This window comes from Catharus ustulatus, chromosome 26, assembly GCF_009819885.2.
Source record: "Catharus ustulatus isolate bCatUst1 chromosome 26, bCatUst1.pri.v2, whole genome shotgun sequence".
In the NCBI taxonomy this organism is placed as follows: domain Eukaryota; kingdom Metazoa; phylum Chordata; class Aves; order Passeriformes; family Turdidae; genus Catharus; species Catharus ustulatus.
The window spans coordinates 6,652,389-6,670,925 of NC_046246.1; the positions used below are offsets into that span (position 1 = coordinate 6,652,389).

At 53.2% G+C, this 18,537-nt stretch overlaps 1 protein-coding gene across 1 annotated transcript in view; it reads right to left on the reverse strand.

Moving 5' to 3' along the window:
- Window positions 1-18,071, reverse strand: part of RUNX3 (RUNX family transcription factor 3) — a 38,794-nt gene extending 20,723 nt beyond the window's left edge. The window contains exons 1-3 of the mRNA XM_033080766.1: window positions 17,811-18,071; window positions 16,820-16,976; window positions 11,590-11,694 (exon numbers count right to left, since the gene is read on the reverse strand). Of these exons, the coding sequence (XP_032936657.1) occupies window positions 11,590-11,694; window positions 16,820-16,976; window positions 17,811-18,071 (523 nt within the window). The remainder of the gene's footprint in view (window positions 1-11,589; window positions 11,695-16,819; window positions 16,977-17,810) is intronic.
- Window positions 18,072-18,537: the final 466 nt, after the last annotated feature.

Consider the following 18,537-nt stretch of genomic DNA (forward strand, 5'->3'; position numbering starts at 1 on the left):
ATCCTCATCTCCTCATCCTCACCCTCACCCTCATCCTCATCCTCCTCCTCACCCTCATCTCACCCTCATCCTCATCTCATCCTATCTTCATCCTCATCCTTACTCACTCTCATCCTCATCCTCCTCACCCTCATCCTCTCATCTTCATCCCCATCTCATCCTCCCCCTCCTGTCGCTCCCAGCCCCTCCCCAGGCCCTAGGGAGCAGAGTTTCCTTCAGGAAGGGTTCACTGCTCTGGGAAGGGGAAGCTCCGGGTAAGGATGAGGGGGCGCTCCCTGCTCGCTCTGCTCCTCCTCCTCCTCCTGCTGCCGTCCCTCCCCGCTCCCGCACAGACAGCGGGCAGAGAGAATAATGCAAAGTCACGTCTGAGCTCCTTCCGCTGCGGGAGTGATTGATCTGTGCTGCAGGACAGGTGACTGCGGAACTCGGGGCTCTCAGGAGCTGAATTTCATTTCACTCTGAGTCAAACGCTCTTCCTCCCCCCGCCACATCATTACAGCGATTGGTTGCACTGATAAAGAGGGAGAAGCAAGATGTGTCCTGCCTGACGTCTGATGAGATCTTGTGGTTTTGGTTGGTAGTTCTGGTCCTTTAGCTGTTGTCTTCCCTGAAACGAAACTTGTCTTCTAGCCCTGGCTGCTTTATTTTTCACCTCTTTCCTTTTCAGTCTGTGACCCTTCGCTCTGTCCTCCCCAGCTCCTGAATCCTGAATCCTAAATCCTAAATCCTGAATCCTGAATCCTAAATCCTGAATCCTGAATCCTAAATCCTGAATCCTAAATTCTGAATCCTAAATCCTGAATCCTGAATCCTAAATCCTGAATCCTGAATCCTGAATCATGAATCATGAATCCTGAATCCTGAATCCTAAATCCTGAATCCTGAATCCTGAATTCTGAATCCTAAATCCTGAATCCTGAATTCTGCATCCTGAATCTTGAATCCTGAATCCTAAATTCTGAATCCTGAATCCTAAATCTTGAATCCTAAATCCTGAATCCTGAATCATGAATCATGAATCCTAAATTCTGAATCCTGAATCCTGAACCCTGAATCCTAAATCCTGAATCCTAAATCCTGAATCTTAAATCCTGAATCCTGAATCCTGAATCCTGAATCCTGAATCCTAAATCCGAAATCCTGAATCCTGAATCCTGAATCCTGATTAGTGGATTAATGCTGCATTAATTAATCCATGCTGCATTAAGAACCCTGCAAATCCCCCCTGCCAGCCTCCTCCCCATCCCCAGGAGTTACAGACAGGGAAACTGAGGCACAGGACAAAACGCTGCTGCTTTGGGAAGGAGAGAAGCTCCCCCACAGCCTCCCAGAAATCCCCTTTTGGTGCCACCTCCCAGCCCCCTCACCCTCCTGCACGGCTCCCTCTGGATCCCACCGCTGGATCCAGCAGGAATTTCTTTTGTTGTGTGTTTGAATTGTGTTTGAATTTCCTTTGCTGTGTCTTTGAACAGCCCCTGACACACAGCACCACCAACATCCTCCTGGAAAAAACCTTCAGCACAACTCAACACCCCCCAGCATCCCTAAACCACCACCAGATCCCCCCAAAAACCCTTGGGATCGGTTTCATCTGTCCCAAATACAGAATCAATGCCCATTTCTCCTGAGTTATTTCCAAAGCCACCCCAGGGCCAGGTTTGCCTCTTCCACCCCAGCAAAAGCCGTGCCCTGGGGTTTTCCCAGAGCTTTCAAAAGCAGGAGGTGTTGCAACCAATCCCAACAAAGATTCCTTTGTGGGATGCAAGCAAAAATAATTTCCCTGCTCTGACTCCCAATATTGCTGCACTGAGGAAATATTGGCTGCTCTCAAGTGAAACGATCCTGAAGTTGTTGTGCAGCAGGAGATTGGAAAAGAGAGGTGGGATTTACTGCATGAGGCAAGGAGAATGGTGAGAGGGGCGCATTTACTGGAGCCCAGAGCGTTTCTGCTGCTCTGTTATTCCCTCTGAGGATTGCAGCCTCGAGCAGCAGCGCCTGAGGCCCTTGGAGCAGCTCTCACCCCTGGGAATGCTCCACGAGGTTCCCCCAAAAGTTCCTGCAGGAACTGGGGAGCTCCAGGGTTCCCCCAAGGGTTCCTGCAGGAATTGAGGGGCACAGAGACATTGGGGGAGGATCCTGCAAGAATTGAGGAGCCCCAAGTCTCCCCCAAAGGCTCCTGCAGGAATTGAGGAGCCCAGAGCCATTGGGGGAGGTTCCTGCAGGAATTGAGGAGCCCAGAGCCACTGGGGGAGAATCCTGCAGGAATTGAGGGGCTCCAAGGATCCTGCAGGAACTGAGGAGCCCCAAGTCTCCCCCAAAAGTTCCTGCAGGAACTGGGGAGCTCCAGGGTTCCCCCAAAGCCTCCTGCAGGAATTGAGGGGCTCCAAGACTCCCCCAAGGAACCCCAAGGCTCCTGCAGAAACTGGGGATCCCCAAGGCTCTTCCAAATATTCCCAAAGGAATTGAGGAGCTCCAGGGTTCCCCCAAAGGCTCCTGCAGGAACTGGGGAGTCCTGAGCCTTTGGGGGAGAATCCTGCAGGAATTGAGGGGCTCTGAGGCTCCTCCAAAGGCTCCTGCAGGAATTGAGGAGCACAGAGACATTGGGGGAGAATCCTGCAGAAACTGGGGAGTTCCAGGGTTCCTCCAAAGGCTCCTGCAGGAATTGAAGATCCCCAAGGCTCTCCCAAAAGTTCCTGCAGGAACTGGGGGGCTCCAGGGTTCCCCCAAGGTCTTCTGCAAGAAATGAGGAGCCCAGAGCCTTTGGGAGAGGCTCCTGCAGGAATTGAGGAGCCCCAAGGCTCCCCCAAGGGCTCCTGCAGGATCTGAGGAGCCCCAAGGCTCCCCCAAGGGCTCCTGAACGAACCAAATCCCTTCCACTGCCCCAGGCAGGGCTGGATCAGCAGCTGGAGCTGCACAGGCTCCATCCCACCAAAGCAGGGGCTGAGCGGGGCTGGGATGAGCTGTGAGCAGCCAAGGACACCCCAGGACACCCCAGGACACCCCAGGAGACCCCAGGACACCCAAGAACACCCCAGGGAAGTCCCAGCAGCTCCTCAGCAGCAGCTCTGGGATGGGCTCGTGGAGTTCCCTCTGACTCCCTCCCGGAGCAGCCTCAGAGCTCAGGCAATAGGGAAACCATAAAGGCCACTCAGGATTTCCTCCTCTTCCTCCCCAGGGCAGGGACAGGGCTGCCAGAGTGGGAAATCAGCTTGAGTGTTAAATTAGAACAGATTACAGCAATTGGACGTGGACAAATCACAGTCCAGGAAGCGCTGATGTCATTTATTTATTGAAATTATCTCGGATTGATTTTGTTGCATTTTTTTTCTTCTATTTTTTTCCTTCTTTTTACCATTTCCCTTTTTTTTTTTTTTTTTTTTCCTTATTCCCAGACAATCTGGGAACTGTCTGTGTATTTATTTCTAGCTAAGGACAAGCAGGGGAATAAAACAAAAGACCTCAATAATACCCAAAACTATCACCCCACGGGAGCACTTCAGCACCGAGTCTGCTTTTAATTACAGCAAACATCTCCAGCTCGAGTTTTATGCAGCCCCACAAGGGAGCCTTTTGGCCAAGATAAAGATCTGGAATTGGACAATACTGGCACAGCCCAGCCCTGTCCTGGGTCTCCACTCGAGCTTCTGAGAGGCACAAGACTCTCCAATAATTTATTCTCCAAGCACTTCCCAATTCTCTGAGGATAAATGTGCAGAAAGAGCAGGATCTCTGCCTCGAGCTCCAAAAATTGCCCTTAGGAATGAGGGAACAGGGCAGCCCTTTGCCCCTGCCCCTCCTTGGCTCCCTCAGCACTCAGTAAATCCCAATTTCTCCCTGGCCCTGGGTTGGGAGGATTTTATTCCAGATTCTGGGGCTGCCATCGCACCCAACATCCCCCTGCATCCCCAAACCCTGCAGAGCTGCCCCAGCTCCCACCTCCTCTCACAGCTGATCAAACCACAACAAAACTCAGGAAAAACCTGCTTTTATCTCCTTGGAGGAGAAAACACAGCCTGGATTTGCACAAACCCCTCAGAGCAAGGTCCAGGCCACAGAACATTCCGAGGCAGGGTGGCCAAAATCCCCCCAGGCTGGGGGGTTCCAGATAATTCACTTTTCTCAAAGGTGACAGCAATATTTCTGTTTCATAATTCACTTTTCTCAAAGGTAACAGCAATGTTTATATTTTATATTTCCTTTTTTTTTTCCCTTCAGAAAAAGAGGGAATCCCTAAGAGATGCTCTTTGTTAGGAGCAGTGAGCAGAGGTCAGAAACCTCAGCAGAAACCATCTCTGCTTTTAGAGAACCCAAACCCCATCATGGAAACAGCCAAGTGTGCAATCAATTAACCAGGGTGCTTTGTGCTTTTGGTGGCATTTGAGCCACGAAGGCAGGAAAACAAAACTCTGCCACCCAGGTACAACATTGCACTTTTCTCCTCCCTCACTAAAACACAGTTTCAGTTTTGCTGTTTCTGGGAAAAAAAAATCTCAGCCACAAGAGATGGGTCACTCATTTTTCCAGCACAGTTCTGTGTTTCCTTTTTCTCTCTGGCTTCTACTGGGAATAAAAAAGGGGGGAAATCCCTTCTAGTGGAAGGTGAGGGCTGGAACAAGGTGGTTTTTTTAAGGTCCTTTCCCAGCCCTGTGATTCTGTGACAGGCCTGGCAGCACAGACCCCTCTGAAGTGAGGGAAATGGGCTCAGGTCCCCTCCCAGCAATAAATAAAGACGTGAGAGAGCCCAGACAGGGCTGAGAGAGCCCAGGCTGGATTTGCACACAAGATTTTCCCTTTCCAGTCCAGGTTTCTCATGGTTTGGTTTTGTTTTGAGGGTTTTTTGGGGTTTGTTTTGTTTTGTTTTGTTTTTAACCTCATATCCAAGGGAAGAGTTCACAGTGCCTGGGGTGAGGGCCAGCAGCACCGTGGGGACAGCGATGCCACAAACACCTGCACAGGAGGGACAAGGGGGTGTCACCCCCTGCACATCCCAAATCCTCATTTCTGTACATCCCAAATCCTCATTTCTGCCATCTCAAACTCCTCATTTCTGCCATCCCCAAATCCTCATTTCTGTACATCCCAAATCCTCATTTCTGCACATCCCAAATCCTCATTTCTGCCATCCCAAATCCTTATTCCTGCACATCCCAAATCCTCATTTCTGCCATTCCAAACTCCTCATTCCTGCACATCCCAAACCCTGATTTCCCTCCTGCACATCCCAACCCCTGATTTCACTCCTGCATATCCCAAACTCCTAATTTCTGCACATCCCCAAATCCTCATTTCTGCACATCCCAAATCCTTATTTCTATACGTCCCCAAATCCTCATTTCTGCCATCCCAAATCCTCATTTCTACACATCCCAAACTCCTCACTCCTGCAGATCCCAACCCCTGATTTCCCTCCTGCACATCCCAAATCCTAATTTCTGCACATTACAAAATCCTATTTCTGCCATCCCCATATCCTCACTCCTGCATATCCCAAATCCTCATTCCTGCACATCCCCAGCCCTGATTTCACCCCTGCACATCCCAAAATCCTGATTTCCCTCCTGCACATCCCAACCCCTGATTTCACTCCTGCATATCCCAAACTCCTCATTTCTGCACATCCCCAAATCTTCATTTCTGCACATCCCAAATCCTCATTTCTGCCACCTCAAACTCCTCACTCCTGCACATCCCAACCCCTGATTTCACTCCTGCACATCCCAAATCCTCACTCCTGCACATCCCCAAATCCTCATTCCTGCACATCCCAAACCCTGATTTCCCTCCTGCACATCCCAACCCCTGATTTCACTCCTGCATATCCCAAACTCCTAATTTCTGCACATCCCAAATCCTCACTCCTGCACATCCCCAAATCCTCATTCCTGCACATTCCCAGCCCTAGTTTCACTCCTGCACATCCCAAACCCTGATTTCCCCGCTGCACATCCCAAATTCTCACTCCTGCACATCCCAGCCCCGATTTCACTCCTGCACATCCCAAAATCCCGATTTCACTCCTGCACATCCCCAGCCCCGATTTCCCCGCTGCACATCCCAAATCCTCACTCCTGCACATCCCAAACTCCTCACTTCTGCCATCCCCAAACTCCTCATTCCTGCCCATCCCAACCCCTGATTTCCCCCCTGCACACCCCAAAATCCTGATTTCCCCGCTGCACATCCCAAACTCCTCACTCCTGCACATCCCCAAATCCTCATTCCTGCCCATCCCAACCCCTGATTTCCCCCCTGCCCACCCCCAGCCCTTCCTTTCCCAGGCTGAGCCCCGTGGGAGGGAACCCCTCTCTCAGCTGAGGCTCTCAGAACCCTGAAAGCCAAAGAGCAGCGGCGGTTCCTGGAAACGCCTCGGCTCGGGGGAGGTGAGAAACCTTCCCACCCGCTGGCTACGTGACAGGGGACAGCGGCTGCGGGGCCAGCCACAGCCCGGGCCGGGGAGCCTTTGCTGGGGAGGGAAAAAACCGCGGGGGGAAGCTGGGAGCCAGAAAAGAGCGCAGGGAGAGGGGATGTGAGATGCTCCGGCCGCAGCCCCCTCCTCCCGGTCCCGGTGTCGCTTGTTGTGGTCACACCGAGCAGGGACACGAGGCAAACATCAAATCTGTGATGCACACCCCAAAAATGAGCGGCGGCAAGCAGCACGTCCACGGTGCTGCCAGAGCGGGGGGGACACGGGGGGACACGGGGGGGACACGGGGGGGACACGGGGGGGACACAGGGGGACAAATCCTCATGGGGTCCCTTCCCCCGAGGACAGCAGGGGGGTCAGGAGGAAAGGATTCAACCCAAAAGGGATTTAGGGAGTGGGGAGAAAGGTTAAAGGCTGAATGGCTCAATGGTAGACAAAAAAAATTAAATTAAAATAAATAAAAAAAAAAAAATAAAATAAAATAAAATAAAATAAAATAAAATAAAATAAATTAAAATAAAATAAAATAATAAAATAAAATATAAAATAAAATAAAATAAAATAATAAAATAAAATAAAATAATAAAATAAAATAAAATAAAATAATAAAATAAAATACAATAATAAAATAAAATAAAATAAAATAATAAAATAAAATAATAAAATAAAATAATATAATAAAATAAAATAAAATAAAATAAAATAAAATAAAATAAAATAAAATAAAATAAAATGCAAGAGGGGAGTAAAGGAATCTAAAAGGGAAAAAGGCTTTGGACAAGAGTTGTGGGCAGAAAGGGGATGGAGATGTGAGAGGGAAAAAGGAAAATTGAGGGAGGGAAGGGAAGGGAAGGGAAGGGAAGGGAAGGGAAGGGAAGGGAAGGGAAGGGAAGGGAAGGGAAGGGAAGGGAAGGGAAGGGAAGGGAAGGGAAGGGAAGGGAAGGGAAGGGAAGGGAAGGGAAGGGAAGGGAAGGGAAGGGAAGGGAAGGGAAGGGAAGGGAAGGGAAGGGAAGGGAAGGGAAGGGAAGGGAAGCCCTGGGGATGCTCCTTTTCCCCAGACTGAACCCCCACGTTCTGCCTGCTGGGGGTGGTTTTGCAGCAGCCCTGGATGCAGAGGGTTCTGCAGGGCTCCTGCTGAACACAGGGCTGCAGGAAGGGGGGGAAAAGAAGGAAATTCCACAGGAAGTTCAAATATTTTATTACTTCCTGTTTGTACAAAGTATGTCAACACTTGGCACCCGCTGTGCTATTTGTTTAGAGCTGAGGTGCCAACTTGACAGAATGTCCTTTTTTATTTTTCCCCTCCAGATCTAACCCAGAAAGAGCTGGAGCACAAGGAAAAAGAGCTGGGAGCGAGGAGATGCTCAAAGAAAGGCACCCCTGGGGGACCCCAGGGATCCCCCTGCCCATCCCTCACCCCTTCCCTGGATTTCCCAGTTGGGTCTGGGCACAGCCCCAGCTCAAAGCCTGGCTCAGGGGCTGGGATGGAGGGCCAGGGCTGGAGGATGAATGGGATGCTCAGAGCCCCAGCTCTGCCCCCCAAACCCCGCCAGGGTTTGGCTGCAGGGGTTCTGGGCTGGGAAGGAGCTGCCCAGGCTTTTCCCAGGGTGCCAAGACAAATGGCCAATTCTTCCCACACTGAGGATGGGTTTTGTCCTCTCCAGCAGCCCCAGCCCTGCCCTCACAGCACAACCACGGCCCAGCTTTTGAACCCAAAAAGGGGAAAAATTCCATCTATTTTTATACACACACACACACATTAATGTACACACCTTTAAAGGTGTATATCAAATATATAAACACCTAAAATTGCAATTCCTGCTGGCAGCTCTGCCCTCCCACAGCCAAACCAGGCTGGGTTGGGGATCCCAGGGCTGTGCCAGCCCAGGTGCCAGGCTGGCAGTGCCAGGGTGCTGTGCCCGGGAGCCACCCAGTGGCAACAGAACCAGGAAAAACTTTCCAGGATCATTTCACAGCTGCAGCTTCCACCCCAGGGGAAGGGGAGAAAGGTGTTAATTCATTATTTTTCAGAATTGTCATCTTCATTCGAAAGTGTGGCAACAAAAAGATTTTTTAAAAATATTTTTCTTCCACTGGAAATTTGTCATCCATGAGTTAAAGCCCCAGGGTCAAACTGGGAGGCAAAACATGACCCAAACAAATCTATGATTTCCTAAAAAAATTTCTAAAATAGCCACAGTTTGTGTCTAGACTTTTTCTGTGAGTAATTTATGGGTTGGGGGGTGCAGGGATGGAGCAGAGATCAACTTTTGGGGGCCACACAAGGCAAGGGCACGAGAGAGGAATAAAAAGAAAGAGCAATGTAAGGAATAAATAATAATGCAACAATAAATAATAAACACTACACAGATCTGCTCAAGGAGATCAATCAGCATTTCCAGCCCAATTTGAGGCCCAGAAATCATCAATTCATCAATTTGAGACCCCAAAAAAAGGGAAAAAACCAGAAAAACGCTGTCCTTGCACCTGGGCTGTGCCCCACACCCCACACCAGAGCCAGGACAAGCTGCTCCATCCCTGGTATCAGCAATTGGAGATGCAGGCTGGGGTGAAATGCAGAAATTCAGGAGGAACGGGTGTGATTCAGCCGGGTTTGGCTGCCAGGGAGGCCAAACCGAGCGCCCAGAGTAGCAACTATCTCAGCTTGTATTATTATTTATGTATTCCTGATGATCATGATGATGATTATTTATTATTATTATTATTAGAAAGGAGATGTGATGCAGCTGATAAAGGGCTGAGCCACAGTCAGCAGGGCTGGTTTCTATTCCTGACACACTCCTGCTTGTGAAATTCCCTGCCCAGCCCCAGCACCCACAGGTGCCCCACACCAGGGACCTGCCTGATGCTCCTGGCTTAAAAAAAAAATAAAAATAAAAATAAAAATAAAAATAAAAATAAAAATAAAAATAAAAATAAAAATAAAAATAAAAATAAAAATAAAAATAAAAATAAAAATAAAAATAAATAAATAAAAATAAAAACCCCAACATAACAGCAGTGTTGGATTCCCTGCATTCCAGTTCCAAACCCATCCTCGACAGGCTGAAAATAAAACCGAGGAGGGGGGAAAATCCCCCAAAACCTGATGCAAACAAACCCCCCCAGCCCAGGGAGCAGCCCCCACCTGGCCCAGCCACAGCACCAACACAAAAATGTTTTCTGAGGAGCTTTTGGAGGGATCAAAGGCTGCCCTCACACGCGAAGGGAACAAGCTCGGCTTTGTGGTCCCTGCAAGGCTCAGCCCCAGTGAAAAGCAGCGATGGAGCCCCAGGGATGCGATCCCAGCTCCGGGGGTGAGCGATCCCTTGGGGAGAGGGAAATCCTGAAATCCTGCGGATTCCCGGAGCCTCCCCGGCCCGAGAGGGAAATCCTGAAATCCTGCGGATTCCCGGAGCCTTCCCGGCCCGAGAGGGAAATCCTGAAATCCTGCGGATTCCCGGAGCCTCCCCGGCCCGAGAGGGAAATCCTGAAATCCTGCGGATTCCCGGAGCCTCCCCGGCCCCGGCAGCGCCTCCCCAGCCCGGCTCAGCCGCTCCGGGCTCAGCCCCGGCCCCGGGCACTGCCTGGACAGCCCTGGACAGCCCGGGAGAGAAACCACAGAGGAGCCCAGGGGAGGGAGCTGGGGGACACGGGAAACACGGCCCCAGCCCCGGGAACTGCACTGGAACCTGTGCTGGAGCTGCACCAGAACCTGCACCGGGAGCTGCACCAGGAACTGCACAGGAACTGCATCATTCCTGCCCAGGAACCTGCACAGGAACCTGCACCAGGAACTGCATCAGAGCCTGCATCGAGAACTGCACAGGAACCTGCACAGAAACCTGCACCATGAACTGCACCAGAACCTGCACCGGGAACTGCACCGGGAACTGCACTGGAACTGCACCAGGAACTGCACCAGAAACCTGCACCAGAAACTGCACCAGAAACTGCATCAGAACCTGGTCAGGAAACTGCACCAGGATCTGCACTGGGATCTGCACAGGAACCTGCACAAGAACTGCACCAGAAACCTGCACCATTCCTGCACCATTCCTGCATCAGTCCTGCATCAGTCCTGCCCAGGAACCTGCACCGGGAACTGCATCAGGAACTGCACCAGAACCTGCACAGGAACTGCACAGGAACTGCAACAGGAACTGCATCATTCCTGCCCAGGAACCTGCACAGAAACTGCACAGAAACTGCACCAGAACCTGCACCAGGAACCTGCCTCGTTCCTGCCCCCTGCACCATTCCTGCCCAGGAATCTGCACCATTCCTGTCCGGGTACCTGCACCAGTCCTGTCCGGGTACCTGCACCAGTCCTGTCCGGGAAACTGCACCATTCCTGCCTCCTGCACCATTCCTGGTTTAATCCCCATCAATCACCCCCGAAGCCGAGCACAGATCCCTGATTCCATAACCCCCTGTGCAGCCAGGCTGGGTCCTTGGCGCTTTCACTGTCAAAGCCCAAAATCCCAACGTGGTGCTGTGAAATTATCACTCAGAGATGGGTTAGGGAGCAGGGAAAGGAGCTGCAAACCTTCCCTTAGTGATGGGAGATGGAGCAGGGAATGAGGAAAGGAGCTGCAAACCTTCCCTCAGTGATGGGAAATGGAACAGGAGCAGGGAAAGGAGCTGCAAACCTTCCCTCTGTGATGGGAGATGGAACAGGAGCAGGGAAAGGAGCTGCAAACCTTCCCTCTGTGATGGGAGATGGAACAGGAGCAGGGAAAGGAGCTGCAAACCTTCCCTCAGTGATGGGAGATGGAACAGGAGCAGGGAAAGGAGCTGCAAACCTTCCCTCAGTGATGGGAAATGGAACAGAGAAAGGAGCTGCAAACCTTCCCTCAGTGATGGGAAATGGAACAGGGAATGGGGGAAGGAGCTGCAAACCTTCCCTCAGTGATGGGAGATGGAACAGGAGCAGGGAAAGGAGCTGCAAACCTTCCCTCAGTGATGGGAGATGGAGCAGGGAATGAGGAAAGGAGCCACAATCCATCCCTCAGTGATGGGAGATGGAGCAGAGAGGGAGGGAAACGCGAGCAGCACACGGTGCCCCCCCCAGCTCCGCATCCTGCCCCCCTCAGCCACGGAGAATTCGGAGCCTGAACCCCCTGCCCACAATTTCCCAGCCCCAAATCCAAGCCCGCACTCACTCCGGGGCTCCCGGGGCCCGTCCACGGTCACTTTGATGGCTCGGTGGTAAGTGGCCACTTGGGTGGGGTTGGTGAACACGGTGATGGTCAGCGTGAAGCTTTTCCCTAGGGAGGGAAGAAAAATAAAAAATAAACACGAGAGAAGTGAGGATCCCACATGGGAGCTATTGGAGAGAGAGGAGCTGCAGCTCGGACACAAATCCCCGCACACATCATCGCGTTTAACGAGCCGAGATTGCCCAGACACGAAGGAACAGCCCCGGAGCCGGGACCTCCCCGCATGGAAAAGTCACTCATCCCTTCCCTGCCCTGACCCCTCCATCCCCAGCAGCTCCCCGGGCTTCTCCCGCTTGGAATCTTCCGCTTTTCCCGAGGAAACGCAGCCCTGGAGCAGCGCTGGGAGCGGGATCGCTGTGTGGGGATGGGGGAAATGTGTGTGGGGATGGGGGAAATGTGTGTGGGGATGCGGGAAATGTGTGTGGGGATGGGGGAAATGTGTGTGGGGATGGGGGATCCCTGTGGGAATTGGGGATGGGGGATCCCTGTGGGGGAATTGGGGATCCCTGGGGGGATGTGGGATCCCTCTGGGAATGAGAGATCCCTGTGGGATCCCTGGGGGAATGGGGGATCCCTGCGGGAATTGGGGATCCCTGTGGGGCAATGGGGGATTCCTGGGGGAATGCAGGATCCCTGTGGGGCAATGGGAGATCCCTGTGAGGATGTGGGATCTCCCCTGGGGGATCCCTGTGGGAATTGGGGATGGGGGATGCCTCTGGGAATGGGGGATCCCTGTGGGAATTGGGGATGGGGGATCCCTATGGGAATTGGGGATGGGGGATGCCTCTGGGAATGGGGGATTCCTGGGGGAATGCAGGATCCCTGTGGGGCAATGGGAGATCCCTGTGGGGATGTGGGATCTCCCTTGTGGGATCCCTGTGGGGATGGGGGATCCCTGTGGGAATGGGAAATCCCTGTGGGATCCCTGTGGGGATGTGGGATCTCCCCTGTGGGATCCCTGTGGGAATTGGGGATCCCTGCGGGAATGGGTGATCCCCATAGGATGCTCCCTCGGGGATCCAGGGCCTGTTCCGTGTGGATGTTCCCGCTCGGGGGGAGCCGTGCTCGGCTGGGAAGTGCGAAACGGGAACTGAACCCGGCCAGCCTCGGCCCCAGACAGGCGGCTCGGCAGGGACTGTCCCTGTCCAGCCCTGCCCAGACAGCACCAATCTGCTCCTGGGAAAGGTTTTGTGTACCCCCGGGGAGGGTGTCAGAAGCACCAAATCACCTTTCATGCAAAGAAAAACAAAAAAAGCTCTTGGGATCCAAATTTTGCAAGCAGAGTTCCCTTGTCCCAGCAGAACAAGTTTCCTTCCGCAGCCTGAAAATTCCTTTATCATCACAGAGGGTCCCACCAGCCCTGACCCCAAATCCTTCAGCTCCCCCAGCCTGGCTGGGGCTCTGTACCCGGTTCAGGGAAGGCTCTGGGGGCACAGAAACACCCGCAGGGAGAGCCTCGGGGTCCCCAAATTCAGAAACCTCCACAGGGAGAGCCTCGGGCTCCCCAAATTCAGAAACCCCCGCAGGGAGAGCCTCGGGCTCCCCAAATTCAGAAACCCCCGCAGGGAGAGCCTCGGGCTCCCCAAATTCAGGAACCCCCAGGGAGAGCCTCGGGCTCCCCAAATTCAGAACCCCCCAGGGAGAGCCTCGGGCTCCCCAAATTCAGCAACCCCCACAGGGATAACCTAGGGCTCCCCAAATTCAGAAACCCCCAGGGAGAGCCTCGGGCTCCCCAAATTCAGAAACCTCCACAGGGAGAGCCTCGGGCTCCCCAAATTCAGAAACCCCCGCAGGGAGAGCCTCGGGCTCCCCAAATTCAGGAACCCCCAGGGAGAGCCTCGGGCTCCCCAAATTCAGAAACCCCCGCAGGGAGAGCCTCGGGCTCCCCAAATTCAGAAACCCCCGCAGGGAGAGCCTCGGGCTCCCCAAATTCAGAAACCTCCACAGGGAGAGCCTCGGGCTCCCCAAATTCAGAAACCCCCACAGGGAGAGCCTCGGGCTCCCCAAACTCAGAAACCCCCGCAAGGAGAGCCTCGGGCTCCCCAAATTCAGAACCCCCGCAGGGAGAGCCTCGGGCTCCCCAAAATCAGGAACCCCTCGGAGCTGCCCTGACCCGAGCCTGGCAGCGATCCCTGAAGGGTCTCAGGACTTTCGGGGGCTGCAGAGCTCTGAGCCCCAGCAGGGTATCAGGTATGAACCTCTGCGTGATGATTCCACAAATAAAAGCAGTGGAACCTCCTCCTTTCCCTTTTCCCCTGAAGGAATCGGGATTTCAGATCCCGGGGTCACACCTGAGAATACCCACAGCAGAACAAAACGGGATTTATCCAGCTAGGAGCAAAAAAAAAGGAATAAACCAGGAATGAAAAATGAAATTATCCCTCCCAGAGAACATCCTGGAATGGTCCCAGGTGGGAGAATTCCTGCACGGAGAGCAGAGAGGGGAGAACGCGGGTTCTAAAGCACCGACCCCAGCTCAAACCAGCGCGAACCTCGCGCTCATTTTCTGCTCAGGGAGGAGAATTGGGGAGGGCGAAAAAATCGAATTATTTCATTTCTGAATCCCCGAGGACGCAGCTCCTGCTACCAACCTGCAGGGACTGGACGAGCCCGCAGAGCGCCGCGGAAAAAACAGCCAGGAGCGAGGGTTTGAGGGGAAAACCTGCACAGAGCCGGGGTGAGGAGGATGGGTCCTCATTCCCTAAATTGTTCTGGGAATTCGCAGGAGGAGAGGGAAGGGTTGGCAGGCAGCAAAATGAGATTGTGAGCAGCTCAGAGCAGAGCCTGGCACGTCGGTGCCCCTCTTTACACTGTTTTAATACCGATTTATTATTATTATTATTATTATTATTATTATTATTATTATTATTATTATTATTATTATTATTATTCTAATCTTTGATTTTGTGTTCTCCAACAAACCAGCCTCCCCGCCCGCAGTCCCCGCTGCAGACACAAACCCAGGCCGGCTGTGCCTCTCTCAGGTTCGCTGCCCTGAACCGAAAATGATGATTCTGCCCCAGCATCATTTTTAGTCATTTCCCGCCTTCTCAGGAAGCCGGGCTGGGGTTTCTCATCCCCTGCGGGGCTGGATCGCGGCTGCCGGGCGGGTTTGGAGCCCCAGGGATGCTCCGGGGGGAAAATTCCAGCCGGGAGAACAGGCGGGGTGCAGCAGGGATTGCTTTCATTTCATACAAATAAAAACCTATACTCAACCTGAGTTTAAAAAAAAAAAATCTGATTTTTTTTTTTCTTTCTGTCTTGCACAAAGAGATGTGAATTTATTCGAGTTAGGGGAATAATCCCTGAGACTTTATGACTAAAAAAACCCGAATCTGGCCCGTTCCAAGCGGTGCTTTCCTGGCTCCGGGCTTCTCCCGCAGCTCGGCGGGGCTGGAGCAGGCTCCGTGTTTACGGATCCACACGTCCTCACTTCGAATTTACACAAACATTTGTGGAAATATTCCACAGCGGCTCCAGATTTCTGCCAGAATAAATGAAAGCAGCACCGGGCTGTCAGGGGCTGCGGCCAAACGAGTGCGACACCCGGAATAAAAATTCAATCGGAGCGAATTTTTCACAGCAAATTGCTCCGAGAGTGCCGGGAAAGCAGCGCCAGACACGGTGGGGTTGTGACAAAGCCTCACCCCACACGAATATGTATTTAAAAAAGAGAAATTAAAATAATTAGCGCCCCAGTCCCGCCCGTTAGAGGCAGCGGAGGACGCTGAGGAGGGAGGACTCTGCCCGGGGAAGGATTTTATTCACCAAGGGCTCCACGAGACCAAACTCCTGCTCATTCCGAGCCCGAGAGTGCAGAGGAAGCGAGTTAATAATGAATTCAAGAGTCACGCTGAGACTGGGTTGCGCTCAGTTTGGAAATTTGTGCGAAGATGAAGAAAAAAAAATGGAAAAAAAAAGCCCAACCAGAAAGAAAAGAGCCTAAGAGAATAATTGATTACAGAAATGAAAGCTTAATTCATAAAAGAAAAACATTTTCCATCCATCAACCTGCAACCAGTTAAGTGGAGAGTTTTAAAGAAACTGCAACATGGAGAAGGAGCCAACAGGAAAAAGGAAATGTATGAAAGAATGTAAACTATTCAAGTTTCATAAAGAGGAACAAGTAAACAGTTATTACATGCAAATAATTCCTAACATCACTGCTTTTAATTAATGCGGAGAAGTCAAAATATATCTGACACTGCGTGTACACATGTGAAACCTTTGAGAAAATGCTGCCATATGGCCATTAAAATATCGAGTTCTTATTTGGGCTCCAGAGCAGGATTAAGTGCTTCGATCTGGTGATGAAATGCTGAAATTCTATTTATACCCTCCCAAACTCAGGTACGGGCAGGGCTCCGTGCTGAGCATTTCCAGGGGATTTATTTCCCTGTGCTCGGAATCCTCGTCCCGCTTTTCCCTGCCACCAGCGCGGGGAAAATGAGCAAAAATCGGCCCCGAGCAGAGCCCGCAGCTCCCTGCCCGTGCCAGCCCTGCAGGCCCAGCTCTGCCTCAGCATTATTGCACTTTAAACTCTCGATTTTCGCTCTTTAAACTCGAGCTGCCAGGTGGGGTTTGCTCAGCGAGCGCCGCCGCCGCCTCTGCGTGCCGGGAAAAATCGGGGAAGATTCGGGCTGGGGCCGCCTTGTTTGTGTTTACATGGATTTATAGATATTTAGATAGATTTGAGTTTGTGTTTTAATTTTTTTTTTTTTTAATTCCCGACAGCTCGGCAGAGGAGAGAAGCCCTGGGAGGAGCGAGGCAGAGCTGCCGGCGGGGCCGGGGCTGCTCCCGCATCGTTCCTGCATCGTTCCTGCATCCCTCGCATCCCTCCTGCATCCCTCTCATCCCTCCTGCATCCCTCTCATCCCTCCTGCATCCCTCTGGCATCCCTCTCATCCCTCCCGAACCGCTCTGGGGCTGGGGAGCTTCTCCCGGCAACGAAACCACAGTTGAAATAAAATATAGCATAGAATAAAATTAAATTAATTTTTTTTAAAGTCCAACAAAATAAAATTTCTGATAAAAAATTATAAAAGAAAATAATATCATGACCAAAAAGAGACAAAATTTTTTTTTCTTTCATTTTTGTTTTGGTTTTTTTTTTTTTCGCCCACCTCTAAAAAACCAAATAAAAAGGCCAACCATTTCCTGGCCGGTACCTACCCCTGCCGCTTCTCCCAACAAATCTGAGGTCGTTAAATCTCGCTACTTGGTTTTTCATCACGGCAGAGGCGTTGCGCAGCTCCGCCGAGTAATTCTCGTCGTTCCCCGCCATCACCGTGACCACGGTGCCATCGGGGACATCTCCGAGCGCTACGACCTAGGGCAGGGCCAGAGCATTTCAGGCTAAAAAATTCACCTTCACCTTCACCCAGGGCAGCCTGAGCTGCGCTTCCCCCCCAAACCCGCGCAAAAAACCCCAAAGCAAAACCAAAAGCAACCCCAGCAAGGCGGAGAAAATGGGAGGGGGAAGGGGAAAAGGAGCTCCGAAAGGGTTAAAAGCAGACGGGGGGTCCGCGGGGAGGGGGTTTGGGGGGTCAGGTCGCCCCCAGCCCTGTCGGGGCAGTTCCGTGCGTTTATTTTGTTGGGTTCGGGATGAAAGGAAAGCGCAGCCAGCGAGGCCCCGCAGCTCCGCGGCCGGCCCGGGAGCGGGGGAGAACCCCCAGAACTGCCGGGGAGCTGCACCCGGAGCCGGGGAAATCTCGGTTTAGAGCCCCCCTGACCCCTCCGGGCTGCCGGGAGCCCTGCCCGGCTCTGCCCGGTCCCGTTCCCCGCGGGGGCAGCGGGGATGCCCGGCCCGGGGGAGCCCCGGGGAGCTCAGCGCGGCACCGGGGCTTCAGCTCCTCGCTGGATTTTTGGCAGATTAGATCTCCCTTCCCTGCCTCGCTCTCCCTCTCCCAGGAACGTAATTAACCTCCATCTCATTAAACTTCAAAGTTGCCTGAGAGCTCCTAACTGTACGGAATATCTAAGATGCCGTGACCGCGGGGCAATGCGGAGACTTGATTAAAAATAATAAACCGGGCTATTTGATTAAAAATAATAACCGCGCTCGCTCGGCGGTGATGTCAGGAGCGATTTAAAGCGAAACGGGGCGGAGGGGAAGGGACGAGCGGCTCTCGGTGCTCGGTCCCCGCGAGCCGTCGGGGCTTACCTTGAAGGCGACGGGCAGCGTCTTGTTGCACCTCCAGTGCGACGGCAGCACCGAGCACAAGAAGTTGGGGCTGTCGGTGCGCACCAGCTCGCCGGCGTGGTCGGCCAGGACATCCACGACGGAGCGCACCTCGGGCCGAGCGCGGGCGCCCGGCGCGGGGGCCCCCAGCGCCCCGCTGTTCTCGCCCATCTTACCGCAGGGGAAAGCCGTGGACGGGGGAGTGAAGCGCCTGCTGGTGCTCGGGTCTACGGGAATACGCATCACAACGGCGGGGGAAGCGGAGCCGGGCGGGACGGGCGGGCACCCGGCGGGGCTGGGCGGGCGGCGGGGGCGGCGGGAGCGGCCGAGCCCCGCTCTGCCTCGCTCCGTGCCGGCGGAGCTCCGTGCTCGGCGGGGCGGCGAGCGGGGAGCGGCGGAGCGCGGGGATCGCGTCCCGCGCGGCTCCGGGGCTCGGTGTGGATGGGTGAGCTGCGCTCCGTGCCGAGTCCCGGTGCCGCTCCCGGTGCCGCTGTCGGTCCCGGCTCCCCGTGCCGAGCCCGAGCCCCGCTGCCGGCCCCGCCGCACCGCCCGGTACCGTATTTACAGCCGGCCCCGGGGGGAGCGCGGCGGCCGTGACGGACAGGCGGTTCCACCAATGGGAGCCCGGCAAGGGGGATGGCCCCGCCCAGCATCGCCGAGGGGGCGTGGTTATGCGGAAAAGCTCATGGTTAATTCATGAGAGGGCGTG